General features: G+C 38.9%; 1 protein-coding gene across 1 annotated transcript in view; it reads right to left on the bottom strand.

Moving 5' to 3' along the window:
* Nucleotides 1-510: 510 nt before the first annotated feature.
* IL1RAPL1 (interleukin 1 receptor accessory protein like 1) overlaps nucleotides 511-14,399 on the bottom strand; it is a 654,536-nt gene continuing 640,647 nt past the window's right edge. The window contains exons 9-10 of the mRNA XM_042973937.1: nucleotides 1,801-1,971; nucleotides 511-1,352 (exon numbers count right to left, since the gene is read on the bottom strand). Coding sequence (XP_042829871.1) covers nucleotides 634-1,352; nucleotides 1,801-1,971 — 890 coding nt within the window. The 3' untranslated portion in view covers nucleotides 511-633. The remainder of the gene's footprint in view (nucleotides 1,353-1,800; nucleotides 1,972-14,399) is intronic.

The following is a 14,399-nucleotide window of genomic DNA, read 5'->3' as shown; positions in this document are numbered from 1 at the left end:
CCTCAGAGTTTACACATCATGCCGCCATTAGAAGGGTAGAGGTGGGGAATGAGGTGGGACAAGGAAGAGATTCAGGGCTCTGATCGGCGGGGCCCTCCTGTGAGTGAGTGTTCTTCTTATCTTTTTTTTTTGTTTTCCCCAAATGGCAAGGCCCGCATTCGTTGCACTGCTCTCCGGAGGCCCACACGGCCCTGCTGATTCCAGGCAGAACCCAAGAGAGGATCCGGTGCTCCTTGTCCCATCGGATAGATTTGTCCAAGCACCCCAAGGAAATGTTAAAAGCAAAAGAAAAGCAAGGAAAGAAAATAAAACCCATTCTAAAACTAAACTAATGAAGCAAAAAAGGGTTTTCTATCTATACATAAGTCTCTTCTTTAAAAAAATGTAAATTTACAAATTCCAATGACATATAAAACAAAGTCAAAAAATGTAATGATAAGAGACATGGTAAAACAGGAAGACACTGATGCTACAAAGAAATTGCCAAAAACATATGTACAAGACCCTGTTTTTCCTCGTGTTCTAGAGATTGTAATGCATGTTTTTAACAGCAGCAGTCGAGGATTTAGTTCCAGGCACTGGACTGCAGACTCCACTCAAGCTCCCAGGGACGGGGTGTCCCTTGCTTTTCTGTCACCAAATCACACTGGATATACTGGTCTCCCTTGGCAACAGCGGCAGGATGGCACTGTTTGTGTGGGCCTCATCTGGATTCTGCTCCCTGCTCGATTTTGTCTGTGGCCGCTGCCCGTTGATGAGTGTCATAGGGATGTTACAATAGGTATGCTGATTTCCTATGGAGGTAAGAGGCAGGGTGCCGGTAGGAGGTACGTCATACTCGTAGCTTCGGTAGTAGTGTTTCTGACGCATTTGTGAATGGTACGTGTTGTGAAAGGTGGAACGGAGATCTGGATGGGCAGTGGCTAGAGCTGTGGAGGTGGCCGCGGCCATGGAAATGGCCGAGACAGTCTGCAGCTCCCCAAAAGGCCCCTGCTCGCTAACATCTAAAGCCTGCTCGTGTGTAATGGGTTCTATCCTCTTAAAAGGCATTTCATATTGTAAACGTTTCCAGAACTTAGAGTTCAACTTGTTGCATTTTGGTCCGTGCCATTTAATAACCGTCAGGAGCTTGATGGTGTGCTTGAGGGCTTCCACCTCCTGGTAGTTCATAATCCCTCGTAGTTCACTGCATTCGATGAGTATCACTTTGATTTCTCCAGTTACCAGCATGTTTCGAAGTCTGGTCTCCAGCTCAAAGATGCTCCAGCCCCTTCTGACTACGTAGTTTGGGGTCATGACAATAATCAGCCTCTTGCTTTGATCTACACACCTCGCCACGTCTTCAATGTAGGCTATAAAAGAGAGAAGAGTTTATCGGAATGAGTGCATCGAACACCTGGCCCCGAAGGCCCCAGTAGCTTCTCTCTCACACATTAAATGAGAATTGTTGCTCGGTGGGTAATACCTTGAGAAGATGACAATGGCCAATGACCACGCTGAATAGAGTGCGGGCTTTGCTTTTCTCAATGGTGGAAATATTTTTCCGAGTTACAAATCTCCCATTTGTGTCTTTAAGTGTCAAGGCTCATAAAATGAGATGCTTTACAGAACAATGAAAGTGGCTCCTCAGGGGTGTCAAAAATTAAGTTTCATATGAATACATAATGACATTTCTTTCTTGAGACACTGATAGACACAGTTTTTGATGTAGAGAACCAAAAGTTAAAATTCTGCCTAAAAAATGATGATACACAGACAGACCAAGAATATGCACACTCTCAACTGAAAACATTAACTTACTTCCAGTTGGGATTAAATCTCTGTCTGGTATAAACAACTTATATCCGTAATGCTTTTCAAGCATGTCAGGTAGGATTTCAAGAGCAAAGCGTTCTTCTTCTCCAGTCTCTTGATTCCACTGGTCAGGATCCACTTTGGTGTATGATAAATAGGCATCATAATCTTTATTGTCTGTCAAAAACATTACAGAGTAAAGTTGAAGGCACTACATTCCACAGAAAACAACAGGACATGAAAACATTCAAGTCTTTTCAAAAACATCTCTCAATGTTCTGCTTCGGGGAGACCAAAGACGGAAGTCTATTCATTTCCAATAAGAAGTCAATAACGCCAAATATTCTGGAACTAATTTGGAGGTTACAAACTCACATTTTTATTTTTGTTGTTGTTGTCGTGAGGACAGTAGTAAAAACAAAATCAACAACAAGAGCAATGAAATGTTAACTTCGGACATTTTTGATGCATGGATGATGGAGCATCTTGACTGCTTATAAAAGGCACATAACTGAGTACTATGCTCTTACTCTAAATAATTGTACATTCAACTAATCCTGCCTTTGGCCATTTTACTCTGTTGAGAAAAAGAAAACTGCACCTGGCTTGACCATAGAGGAATGATATTTTGATGGTGGGTACTGTATTGATTTTCTGTCGGGGAGAAAATAAAAGCTTGGAATTATTAATTTTCTACTGGGAGCCAGTTCTTGGATTTGGGGAATGAGAATGTTATTATACTGAATTAGTTTAGAAAGCCATATTTTTTTGCTGATCTCTGTTTATCTCACACGTAAAATATTGCCAGGTATTTTTTATTATTTGACGATAAGAATAAAAAATAATTACAATATAAGTGAATGAAACTTAGTTCTCAAATCTGTTTCTTTCCTCATTCTTTCCCCTTTTTTTACATGGAAACTCTTTAAATATTTGATGACTACTATCATGCATTATCTTTATCTTAATTGTTTAACATTAAACATCCCAAATTTCATATTGGTTGTTTCTAATTAAAATAAGTCACTTCTCTTCTGGACAGTCTTTCATTCATCAGTTGCCTTTTCAGAACGTGATTATCCAGATTCATAATTCACCTCAATTCTAAATACTATCAGTATGTTGAGCTTACCAAATATCAATATCCTTAGCTCTCTTTTGTACTTCCCTGATGATTGTCAGCGTATTACTCAGTTATCAGATCAAGTTGAATCGAAACATTCCTAAATTTCAGAACAAAATGAGCTTTGTAATTGGCCCAGAAAATTTAAAACGTTGGGGCTATAAAACATCAAAGATAGATGGACATCCTTGACCATTGCTCTGGGTGGCTTTGAGACACTCCTTTTGACTTGGTGACACTATAGCTCACTTTCAGAGATTCATATGGGTGTGTTCATTTCAGTAGTCTGACAGTCCTGAGCCAGCTAGAAGTCATTCTATAAGTAAAACTTGTCAGGGCAAACTCAGAAAACTGTTAACTGTATCTGAAGTTAAAACAGGTATGTAAGAAACTAACAACTCCACTATGGGATACCTGAATGAAAATCTTTAGATATACAAGACTTTTTAAAAAAAATAAAGCAGGTTTCAGGTTGGAAAAAAGTCTAGAAAATAGCAATCATCCAAACATGCCATATTTTGATACTTGGTATTTTCTTTATTCTTCAACCAGGAAATAGCTCTACATATTATAAATAAAATTCCATTTTCACCAAAAATAATAATTATATTTGCTATAGCATGTCGACGTAAACAGTTTAGTTGAATAAGAAATCATAGAAAATAGCACATAGTAAAGCTAGTATGTAATACCAGTTAATATTTAATTAAAATTTCCATGCATTAGATATTCACAAGCCATATCTATGAGACATAAGTCTTTCTTTACAATATTAATCGGTAGCTTCCAATCTAGTAGGCGATGTAGACAGCTCAATGGTTTATTTCTAGGGGACAAACATGTTGCTAAGAGTAGTAAAGGGGTCATGGCCCAAAGGGAGTGTTCCTTAAACCAGACTGTGGATGGGAGAATGATTTCATGCATATACTATTTTTTTCTTAGAAGTTGTTCTCTTCCAGTTTGCTACAAGGCACTATAACATGTTGAAGTTTGCCCAATTCTGGGGAGCCTAATGACTAGATCCTCATTCCTAGCCCTTTACCTTCTTTAAGGTTAAAAATACTTGAAAATCAGGGGCACCTGGGGAGCTCAATATGATAACTGACCAACTCTTGATTTTGGCTCAGGTCATGATCTCATGGTGGGCAGATCAAGCTCTGGCTTGGGCTCAGCACTGGCCGCGGAGCCTGCCTAAGATTGTCTCCCTCTCCTTCTGCCCCTCCCTTGCTTGCTTGAGTGCGGCACATGTTCTCTCTCTCAAACTGAGGGTTGCTGGAGGCGTGTTGGGTGAGGGGATGGGCTAAATGGATGATGGGCATTAAGGAGGGCACTTGGTGGGATGAGCACTGGGTGTCATATATAAGTGATGTGTCACTAAATTCTACCCTTTAAAAAATTTTTTTTTATTTATTTTGAGGGAGAGAGGGTGCAAGCAGCGTATTGGCAGAGAGATATGGGAGAGAGAGAGTCCCAGGCAGGCTCCACACTGCGAGCGCAGAGCCTGATGTGGAGCTCGAACCCATGAGCTGTGAGCTCATGACCTGAGCTGAAACCAAGAGGCAGACACTTAACCGACTGAGCCACTCAAGTGCCCCTGAATCACTAAATTCTACTCTCGAAATCGTTGTCACACTATATGTCAACTAACTGGGATTTATTTTTTTTTAACATTTTTTTATTTTTTGGAGGGCGCCTGGGTGGCTCAGTTAGTTGAGTGTCCGACTTCAGCTCAGGTCATGATCTCACAGTCAGTGAGTTCGAGCACCCCGCCTGTGCTGACAGCTCAGAGCCTGGAGCCTGCTTTGGATTCTGTCACCCTCTCTCTCTGCCCCTTCCCGGCTCACATTCTGTTCTCTCTGTCTCTCAAAAATGAATAAATGTTAGAATTTTTTTTAAAAGAATATATTTTTTATTTTTTTAATGTTTATTTATTTATTTTTAATGTTCATTTATTTTTGAGAGAGAAAGAGAGAGAGTGGGGGAGGGGTAGAGAGAGAGGGAGACAAAGACTCTGAGGCAGGCTCCAGGCTCTGAGCTGTCATCACAGAGCCCGATGCGGAGCTTGAACTCACAAACCGTGAGATCATGACCTGAGCCGAAGTCGGACACTTAACTGACTGAGCCACCCAGGTGCCCCAACTAACTTGGATTTAAACAAACTTAAAAAGTAAAAAAAAAAAAAAAAAAAAAAAAAAAAAAAAAAAAGGACAAAAAATTGAAAATCATATCAATATGAACACCAATAAGAACAGAGCACTCAGAAGAGATGAAAACAACTGGTCCAATGATACTGGTAAGTTCCAGCTTGATATCACTGTTGCTTACACGATACTGTTTCCCTGCCTCTTCCATGGACATTGCTCTTACAACTCATAAATGCTGTTGTTCCTCAAGATGTTTTCTGTGACCTGCTTCATTTGTCTCTCAGCCTACTTTCCCTTAAAAATCTCCTTTCCTGGAGCTGCTGGGTGGCTCAGTCAGTTAAGCATCTGAGTTTGGCTCAGGTCATGATCTCATGGTTCATGAGTTCAAGCCCGGAGTGGGGCTCTGTGCTGACAGCTCAGAGGGGATTCTGTGTCTCCCTCTCCCTCTGCCTCTCTCCCCTGCTCACTCTCTTTCTCTCAAAAATAAATAAATATGAAAAAAATTTTAAATCTCTTTTCCTCCTTTGACATCAATAATCACATCTATAGATAATTCCCTAATTTAGATGTACAGTCCTGTTTTCCTTCTCAAGAACTAGCTACTATACCCCACTTTCACCTGTAACCTGGACCCCTTAATCTGGATGCTGACAACATAACATGCTTCTGATCTCATGCTCTGTTCTTCACCTTTTATTTCACTGTAAGGTTAATAACATTACCATCTTACTTCTTTATTCTCCAAATGTCAGATGTATGTTCCGCTTATCCTTTTTAATTACTGATAATATCATAGGCATTCATTGGTAAAAGTCCTTTGGATTCTGTTTCCAACCCAGGTTGGGTCCTACTCATTTCTTAGCTGTTATAATTCTATTTTAGTAGGTCTTCCTTCTGTTTCTTTCTCCTTCTGGCCCATTCCACATACAGTTGTAAAATTTATCTTTCCAAATATCACCACTGATTATGTTTATAGTATCTTGGAAAATATTTATGGCTTCTCATTGCCAAAAACCAGCAGCCAGATCTGTAGTGAATTTCTTTTGAATTTGAGTCTGACATCTTTGACTTGGAGGTGATCTCTTTTCTCATGTATGATATTATTGTGCTCACATCTCTTCTTTTTTCTTTGACTACAATATCCTTGACTGACATATGCCACTAGGGCTTAGTAGATGCTCAAACCGAGCGTGTTAATTAAATAAACGAATAATCTTTCATTTGGGTATCACATGACTTCTATCTTAATAGCCAGTGTGGGGATTTTCTCAAGACCTGGACTGTTTCCTAGGAGAGGTGGCTTTGGAGATATACACTCCATGCTGCCTGGACTCCTCAAGGAATTACTAGAAGCTGTGGGGTCAGCATTTAGCAAGGTTCCTTTGGAATAGTCTTAAACTGTAGTTGCTCACTGTGGCTCCACAGAAGACTTTAGAGTCCTTGTAAACTCCTCTGAAAAAGTGGTTGTCAGACTTGAGTATGAATGACTACAATTTGGAGGGCTTGGTAAATATGGATTGCTGGGCCCTACCTTCAGAGTGTTCCATTCAATATTTCTAGAATAAGTCCTGAGAATTTGCATTTATAGCAAGCTCTCAGGTGATGCTGCTGCTGGTCCAGGGACCACACTTTGAGGAACTCTGCTCTAGGACAGGATGTAGACATCCAGAGGGCTCAAAGGTATCAAAGAACTGCAATCAGCTGACGGTAACTGACCAGAGAACAACAAAAACTAAACACTGCAGCATTGGGTCCATCGTAAATGGGGCAAATACTTACAGGGGATGTACTCTAAACAAAAAAGCTGAAGCTCCACACTTCCATCAAAAAGAAAATAGATTCTTGCCTAGAATAATATATATATTAACCATATTAAGCCTAAATAAACCTCAGGAATTGGTACTAAAGCCTCAGTCACTTTTCTATCTTTTTATGTCATCTGGACAAATTTATAGTAGTTAACCTAATATCTCTCCGGTCAAAAGAAGTTGCTCACATGCAGATAATCTTGGTAGGAAACGTGGCCCAAAAGCCCCTTCCGAAAATCTGCATCTTCAAATCAACGGCAAACTTGATTGATATCTAATTCCTCTCTTTCCCCAGAGTCGATGTCAGAGCAGTAATGGGCTAAGCATTTATTTACTACCAGAAGCAAACTCCTGATTTGAAAGTTACCAGACTGCAAACGTCGTGCCAGATACCATACTAAATTCAGCAGTGTGTTCTGACTCAAAATCATTTAGATTGTACGGTTTCTTCTGTTCTCCCAATTACCAGACAAATATGAATCTTGGGTAACATGTCTTCAATTTTGTTTAATATCTGTAAGCACATAAACTGGCTAGTCTTTATGTGTCTGAGCTTTATGTGATTGGAGAAACTTCGAAAAACTGACATTTTTATAACCATAGGAAGAACAAAATTATGCTAAGGTTTTTAAAGAAAAGGTCTGTGATATTTTCAATTCAACATAAGTTTATAAATAGCTTAAAAATGGTTAATCATAAGAGGGTACTGCAAGAGTATATTTCTTATTCTAAACTTTATTCTTTAAATTTTATTTTCTGTAATTGAAACCTGCGACTGGAATTCTGTTCACTGCAGAGATGGAAAACAGCTGGTGTACGTACTCTTTGCAATAGTTTGCACAAATTCAAATACAGTCATTGATTTACTCTTCCCATGACTTTGAAGCGATTCTGATTGCAATATTCAACAAAAAAAAAACGAACGACAGGAATGACATCAGCAAAACGGACAAAGAAAACATCCATGCATAAATCCCCTCAGCCATGGTCCAGGGCAAGTCCTGCTCACCCAGGGACCTGGTGGGAGTCACATCTGTCCACACCGTGGTAAAAGGGCCACTGACTAAAGACCCAACTATGCACCCTGAAACAATTATCCAAGCACTGCCCTGCTGAGCAGGATCCTAGAGGCAGGTCCATACGCCCAGGTGCCAAAGAAGATCCTAGCCCACCCGAGCCCCTGGTAACAAGCTTTCCAAACATGGACCCTGCTGCAGACCCAGCAAAAGCCTCAAAACTGGCTCCAACTTAGCATGGCTGCAACTCTGGAGGTAATCCCACTGGCTTGGGGAACAGATCGGAGAAGGATTTCACCTGCTGAAATCATTCTGTAAAGACTACAACAGGTATTTGTTCCTTCAAATGCACAGACATCAATGCAAGGGTACACAGATCATGAAGAATCAGGAACTAATGAAGTTCCATTAACCAACCCCAAAGAAATGGAGATCTACAATCTGTTTGACAGAGAATTCAAAATAATCATCCTAAAGAAACTGAACTGTCGAAATCTTTCAGGACAGGAGGGAATGGGGTAAAAAATTCAGAGCGATGAAAGTTAAAAACGTCAACCAAGAATACAAGAATGCTCTATCAGAAAAGTAGTTCTTCAAAATTAAGGAGAGAGAAAGTCATTCCCAGACAAACAAAAGCTAAGGGAGTTCATCACCACTAGACCAGCCTTACAAGAAATGCCAAAAGAAGTTTTTTGAGTTGAAATAAAAGGACATTAAGAACGTGAAAACCTAAAAATATAAAACTCAATGGTAAAAGCGAATATATAGTCAAATCCAGAACACCCTAATACTGTAATGGCGGTGTAAATCACATACATTGACTAATCTTTTTTATTTGTTACATTTATTTATTTTTGAGAGGCAGAGAGAGACAGAGCACAAGTCGGGGAGGGACAGAGAGAGAAGGAGACAAAGAATCTGAGGCAGGCTCCAGGCTTTGAGCTGTCATCACAGAGCCCGACGCAGGGCTTGAACCCACGAACCATGGCATCATGACCTGAGTTGAAGTCAGACGTTTCACTGACCGAGCCACCCAGGTACCCCATATATTGACTAATCTTAATGTGTCTGAGCTTTACACGACTGGAGAAACTTTGAAAAACTGATAAAAAAAATCACTTATATCTCTAGTATAAAAGGTCATGAAAAGAATATTAAAAATAACTATAATTATTTGTTCTAGTTCAGTGAAAAATACTATTTTTTTATGTTTCTTTTATTGTTGAGAGAGAGAGACACAGAGAGACAGAAAGGGAATAAGTGGGGGAGAGGCAGAGAGAGAAGGGGACAGAGTTTCTGAAGCAGGCTCTGTGCTGACAGCAACAAGCCTGATGTGGGCCTCAAACTCACACACCATGAGCTGAGCTGAAGTCGAACTCTCAACTAAGCCACCAAAGTGCCCCTATTGGCATTTTGATAGGGATTGCATTAATTCTGTAGATTGCTTTGGGCACTATGGACATTTCAGCAATATTTTCTCTTCCAATCCATGAGCATGGAATGTGTTTCCATTTGTTTGTTGTCTTCAACTTCTTTCACCAGTGTTTCATAGTTTTCTGAGTACAGTCTTTCACCTGCTTAGTTAAGTTTATTCCTAGGTAAGTTTATTCTTTTTGGTACAGCTGTAAATGGGACTGCTTTCTTTATTTCTCTTTCTGTTGCTTCATTACTGGCGAATAGAAATGCAGTAGGACAAATAATCTAAAATTTGAACGGAACAACAAAAGAACCTTGAATAGCCAAAAGAATCTTGAACAAAAAAACAACCAAACAAAGGTAGAGGTATCACAGTTCCAGATTTCAAGTTATACTGTAAAGCTGTAGTGATCAAAACTGTATGGTACTGGCACAAAACTAGACATATAGATCAATGGAACAGGATAGAATGCCCCCAAACAAACCCATGACTATATGGTCAATTAATCTTCAACAAAAGAGGCAAGAATATGCAGCGGGGAAGACAGCCTCTTCAACAAATGGTGCTGGGAAAACTGGACAGCGAAATGTAAAACAATGAAACTGGACGACTTTCGTACACCATACACAAAAGTAAACTCGAAATGGATGGAAGACCTAAATGTGAGACCTAAAAGCATAAAAATCCTAGAAGAGAGCATAGGCAGTAATTTCTCTGACATCAGCTGTCGCAACATTTTTCTAGATATATCTCCTAAGGCAAGGGAAATAAAAGCAAAAATAAATTATTGGGACTACATCAAAATAAAAACTTAGGCACAGTAACAGAAACAATCAACAAACCTAAATGGCACCCTACAAAATGGGAAAAGATATTTGCAAATGGTGTGTCTGATAAAGGGTTAGTATCCAAAATGTATAAAGAGCTTACACATCTCAATGCCTCCCAAAACAAATAATCCAATTAAAACATGGGCAGAAGACATGAACGGACATTACTCCAAAGAAGACATCCAGAAGACTAAAAGACACATGACCAGATGCTTGATATCACTCATCATCAGGGAAATGCAAATCAAAACTATCATGAGATATCACCTCACACCTGTAAGAATGGTTAAAATAAAAAACACAAGAAACAACAAGTGTTGGTGAGGATGGGGAGAAAGGGGAACGCTCTTGCACTGTTGGTAGGAATGCAAACTGGTGTAGCCACCATGCAAACAGTATGGAGTTTCCTCAAAAATTTAAAAACAGGACTACTCTATGACACAGCAATTGCACAACTGGGTATTTACCCAAAGAATACGAAAACATGAATTTGAAAGGATATACACACCCATATGTTTATTGCAGCATTATTTACAATAGCCAAATTATGGAAGCAGCCCAAGTCTCCATTGATAGATGAATGGACAAAGATGTGGTGTATATATATATATATGTATATATATGTGTGTATATATATGTATATGTATATATATATGTATATATATATACACACATACATATATATATACACATATATATACATATGTGTATATATATGTATGTATATATGTGTATATATATATATATATAATGGAGTATATACATGAATTTGAAAGGATATACACACCCATATGTTTATTGCAGCATTATTTACAATAGCCAAATTATGGAAGCAGCCCAAGTCTCCATTGATAGATGAATGGACAAAGATGTGGTGTGTATATATATATATATATATATGTATATATATATACACACATACATATATACACACATATATATACATATGTGTGTATATATGTATGTATATATGTGTGTATATATATATATATATAATAGAGTATTATTCAGTCATAAAAAAGAATGAAATGTCACGTGCAACAACATGGGTGGAACTACAGAGCATTATGCTAAGCAAAATAAGTCAGGTAGAGAAAGATAAATACCATATGATTCACTCATATGTGGAAGTTAAGAAACAAAACAAATGGAAAAGGGAAAAGAAAAGAGACAGACAACCAAGAAACAGGCTCTTAAGTATAGAGAACAAATTGATGGTTACCAGAGGGGAGGTGGATGGGGGATGGATGAAATAGGCAAAGGGGATTAAGAGTACACACACACACACACACATATATATATATATATATATATATATATATATATAATTTTTATTTATTTGGGGGGGGGCAGAGAGGGAGAGAGAGAGAGGGAGACACAGAATCCAAAGCAGGCTCCAGGCTCTGAGTTGTCAGCACAGAGCCCAACGTGGGGCTCGAACTCAGGAACCGCAAGATCATGACCTGAGCCAAAGTTGGACCACTTAACTAACTGAGCCACCCAGGAGCCCTGAGAATACACATATCTTTTTAAAAAAAATTTTTTTAATGTTTATTTAGTATTGAGGGAGAGAGAGACAGAACCCGAATGGGGGAAGGGGCAGAGAGAGAGGGAGACACAGAATGTGAAGCAGGCTCCAGGCTCTGAGCTGTCAGCACAGAGCCCGACTGCGGGGCTGGAGCCCATGAACCGCGAGGTTGTGACCTGAGCTGAAGTCCGACGCTTAACCGACTGACCAACTTAGGTTCCCCAGCATAGTTTTTAAAAAGACCTTCTTTGTGTTCCTATGATTTCAGGTTGCACAGCCAAGCCCCTCCCCCTTCTGGACCTAAAGGTGTCACCTGTGTGGGTCGTGCTGGACGGGGGACCCTGCCTCCTGCAGGTGCTCAGCAGGAAATCAACCAGAGGCCTGCAAGCAGCCTGGACTTTCACAGCCAGGAGGGAGGGAAGGGCCCTCATAGGACACGGAGGGCCCGGGTCAGCAGGGACTCCCCGCTCCTCTAGCAGTGAGATCATGACCTCAGCTGAAGTCGGATGCTCAACCAACTGAGCCACCCAGGCGCCCTGAGACTACACATATCTTGATGAGCACTGAGCAATACGTGGAATTATGGAATCAGTATATTGTACACCTGACACTAATATAACACTATATGTTAGCTACACTGGAATTAAAATAAAATTAAAAATAACAACTATAGCTACAATAATGTATGAATGGATAGACGATATAAAAATATGTAAAGTATGACAACAACAGCATAAATAGGAAAGCAAAAGTATAGACTCTTTTTTAAGTTTATTTATTTATTTTGAGAGACAGAGAGAGAGAGAAAGAAGAGAGTGAGCGAGTGGGGGAGGGGTAGAGAGACGGTAAGAGAGAGAATCCCAAGCAGGCTCAGTGCTGTCAGAGCAGAGTCCAATGCAAGGCTTGAACTCATGACTGTGAGATCATGACTTGAGCCAAAACCGAGTCTGATGCTCAACTGACTAAGCTACCCAAGGGGCCCATCTGTAAACTTTTTGTATGCAATTGAAGGTAAGTTGTCATCAATCTAAAACAGTCTGTTAGCAGTGCCTGGGTGGCTCAGTTGGTTAGGTGTCTGACTTTGGCTCAGGTCATGATCTTGCAGTTCATGAGTTCAAGCCCTGTGTTGGGCTCTGTGCTGACAGTTTGGAGCCTGGAGCCTGCTTCAGATTCTACGTCTCCCTCTTTCTCTTCCCCTTCCCTGCTCATGTTCTGTCTCTCTTTCTCAAATAAATAAATAAATAAACAAACATTAAAAATTAATTAATTAATTAAAAAGTCTGTTATATCTATTAGATGTTTCATGTAAACTCATGGTATCCACAAAGAAGAAACCTCCAGTAGCTACACAGAAGTTAAAGAGAAAGGAATTAAAGCATATGAGTTAAAAAAAAATCACAACAGAAGACAGCAAGAGAGGAAGAAGAAAAAGGAACAACAACAAAAAACAAACAGAAAATAACTAACAAAGTGGCAATAGTAAATCCTTACCTATCAATAATCAATGTAAACGAAAATGGACTAAACTCTCCAAACAATAAAGAGTGGCTGAAGAGATAAAAAAAAATAAGATCCAACAATATGCTGCTTCCAAGACTCACTTTATCTTTAAAGGCACACATAAGCTGAAAGTGGAGGAATAAAAAGAGATATTCCTGGAAATAGTAACTAAATATAGGAGTGGCTATATTTATACCAGATAAAATAGATTTACAATGAAAATAGTCACAAGGGATAAAGGTCACTCTATACTATATTGTGATAAAGGGGTCAGTTCTTCAAGAGGATGTAACAACTGTAAATGTATATGTACCCGATATTGGAGTACCTAGATATTTCATGCAAATATTAATTGAACTGAACAGCAATACAATAATATTAGCAGATTTCAGTAGCTCACTTTCAATATTGGATAGATCATTGAGATAAAAATTAATAAGGAAACAGTAGATTTGAAGAACACTATGGACCAAATGGACCTAACAGATATATAAAGAACATCCAGCCAAGAGTAGCAAAACATGCATTCTTCTCAAGCATGAATCAATATTCTTGAGGATAGACCATATGTTGGGCCACAAAATCATGTTAGGTATCTTTTCTGACCACAATGATATGTGACTAGAAATTAATAACAGGGGAATATGGAAAATTCACAAATATGTGGATATTACATATCACACTCTCGAATAAGTGATGGGTTAAAGAAGAAAGAAAAAGGGAAATCAGAAAATATCTTGAGACAAACAAAAATGGAAACACAACATAACAAAATTATGAGATGAATCAAAGCAGTTCTAAGAGGAAAATTTACAGTGATAAATGCCTGCATCTGGGAGAAAAGAATGATCTCAAATATACACTCTAACTTCATACCACAAGGAATTAGAAAAAAAAAGAACAATCTGAGCCCAAAGTTAGTACAAGACAGAAATAATAAAGATAGAGCAGAAACAAGTAAAATACAGAATAAAGAGACAATAGAAAAAAATCAATGAAATGAAAAGTTGGGTTTCTGAAAAGACAAACAATATTGACAATCTTAAGCTAGAGTAACCAAGAGAAAAAAGAGAAACTAAATAAATACAATTATAAATGAGAGAGGAGACATAATAATTGGGACCAAAGAAATACAAAGGATGATTGGATAACCAAGAAGAAACAGATAAATTCCTAGAAACATACAACCTCCCAAGACTGAACTTTGAAGAAATGGAAAGTCTGAACGGACCAATAACT

Source organism: Panthera tigris, chromosome X (assembly GCF_018350195.1).
Source record: "Panthera tigris isolate Pti1 chromosome X, P.tigris_Pti1_mat1.1, whole genome shotgun sequence".
Taxonomy (NCBI): domain Eukaryota; kingdom Metazoa; phylum Chordata; class Mammalia; order Carnivora; family Felidae; genus Panthera; species Panthera tigris.
Note: the sequence above shows the minus strand (reverse complement) of the source record. Positions and strands in the feature narration are given on the sequence as shown.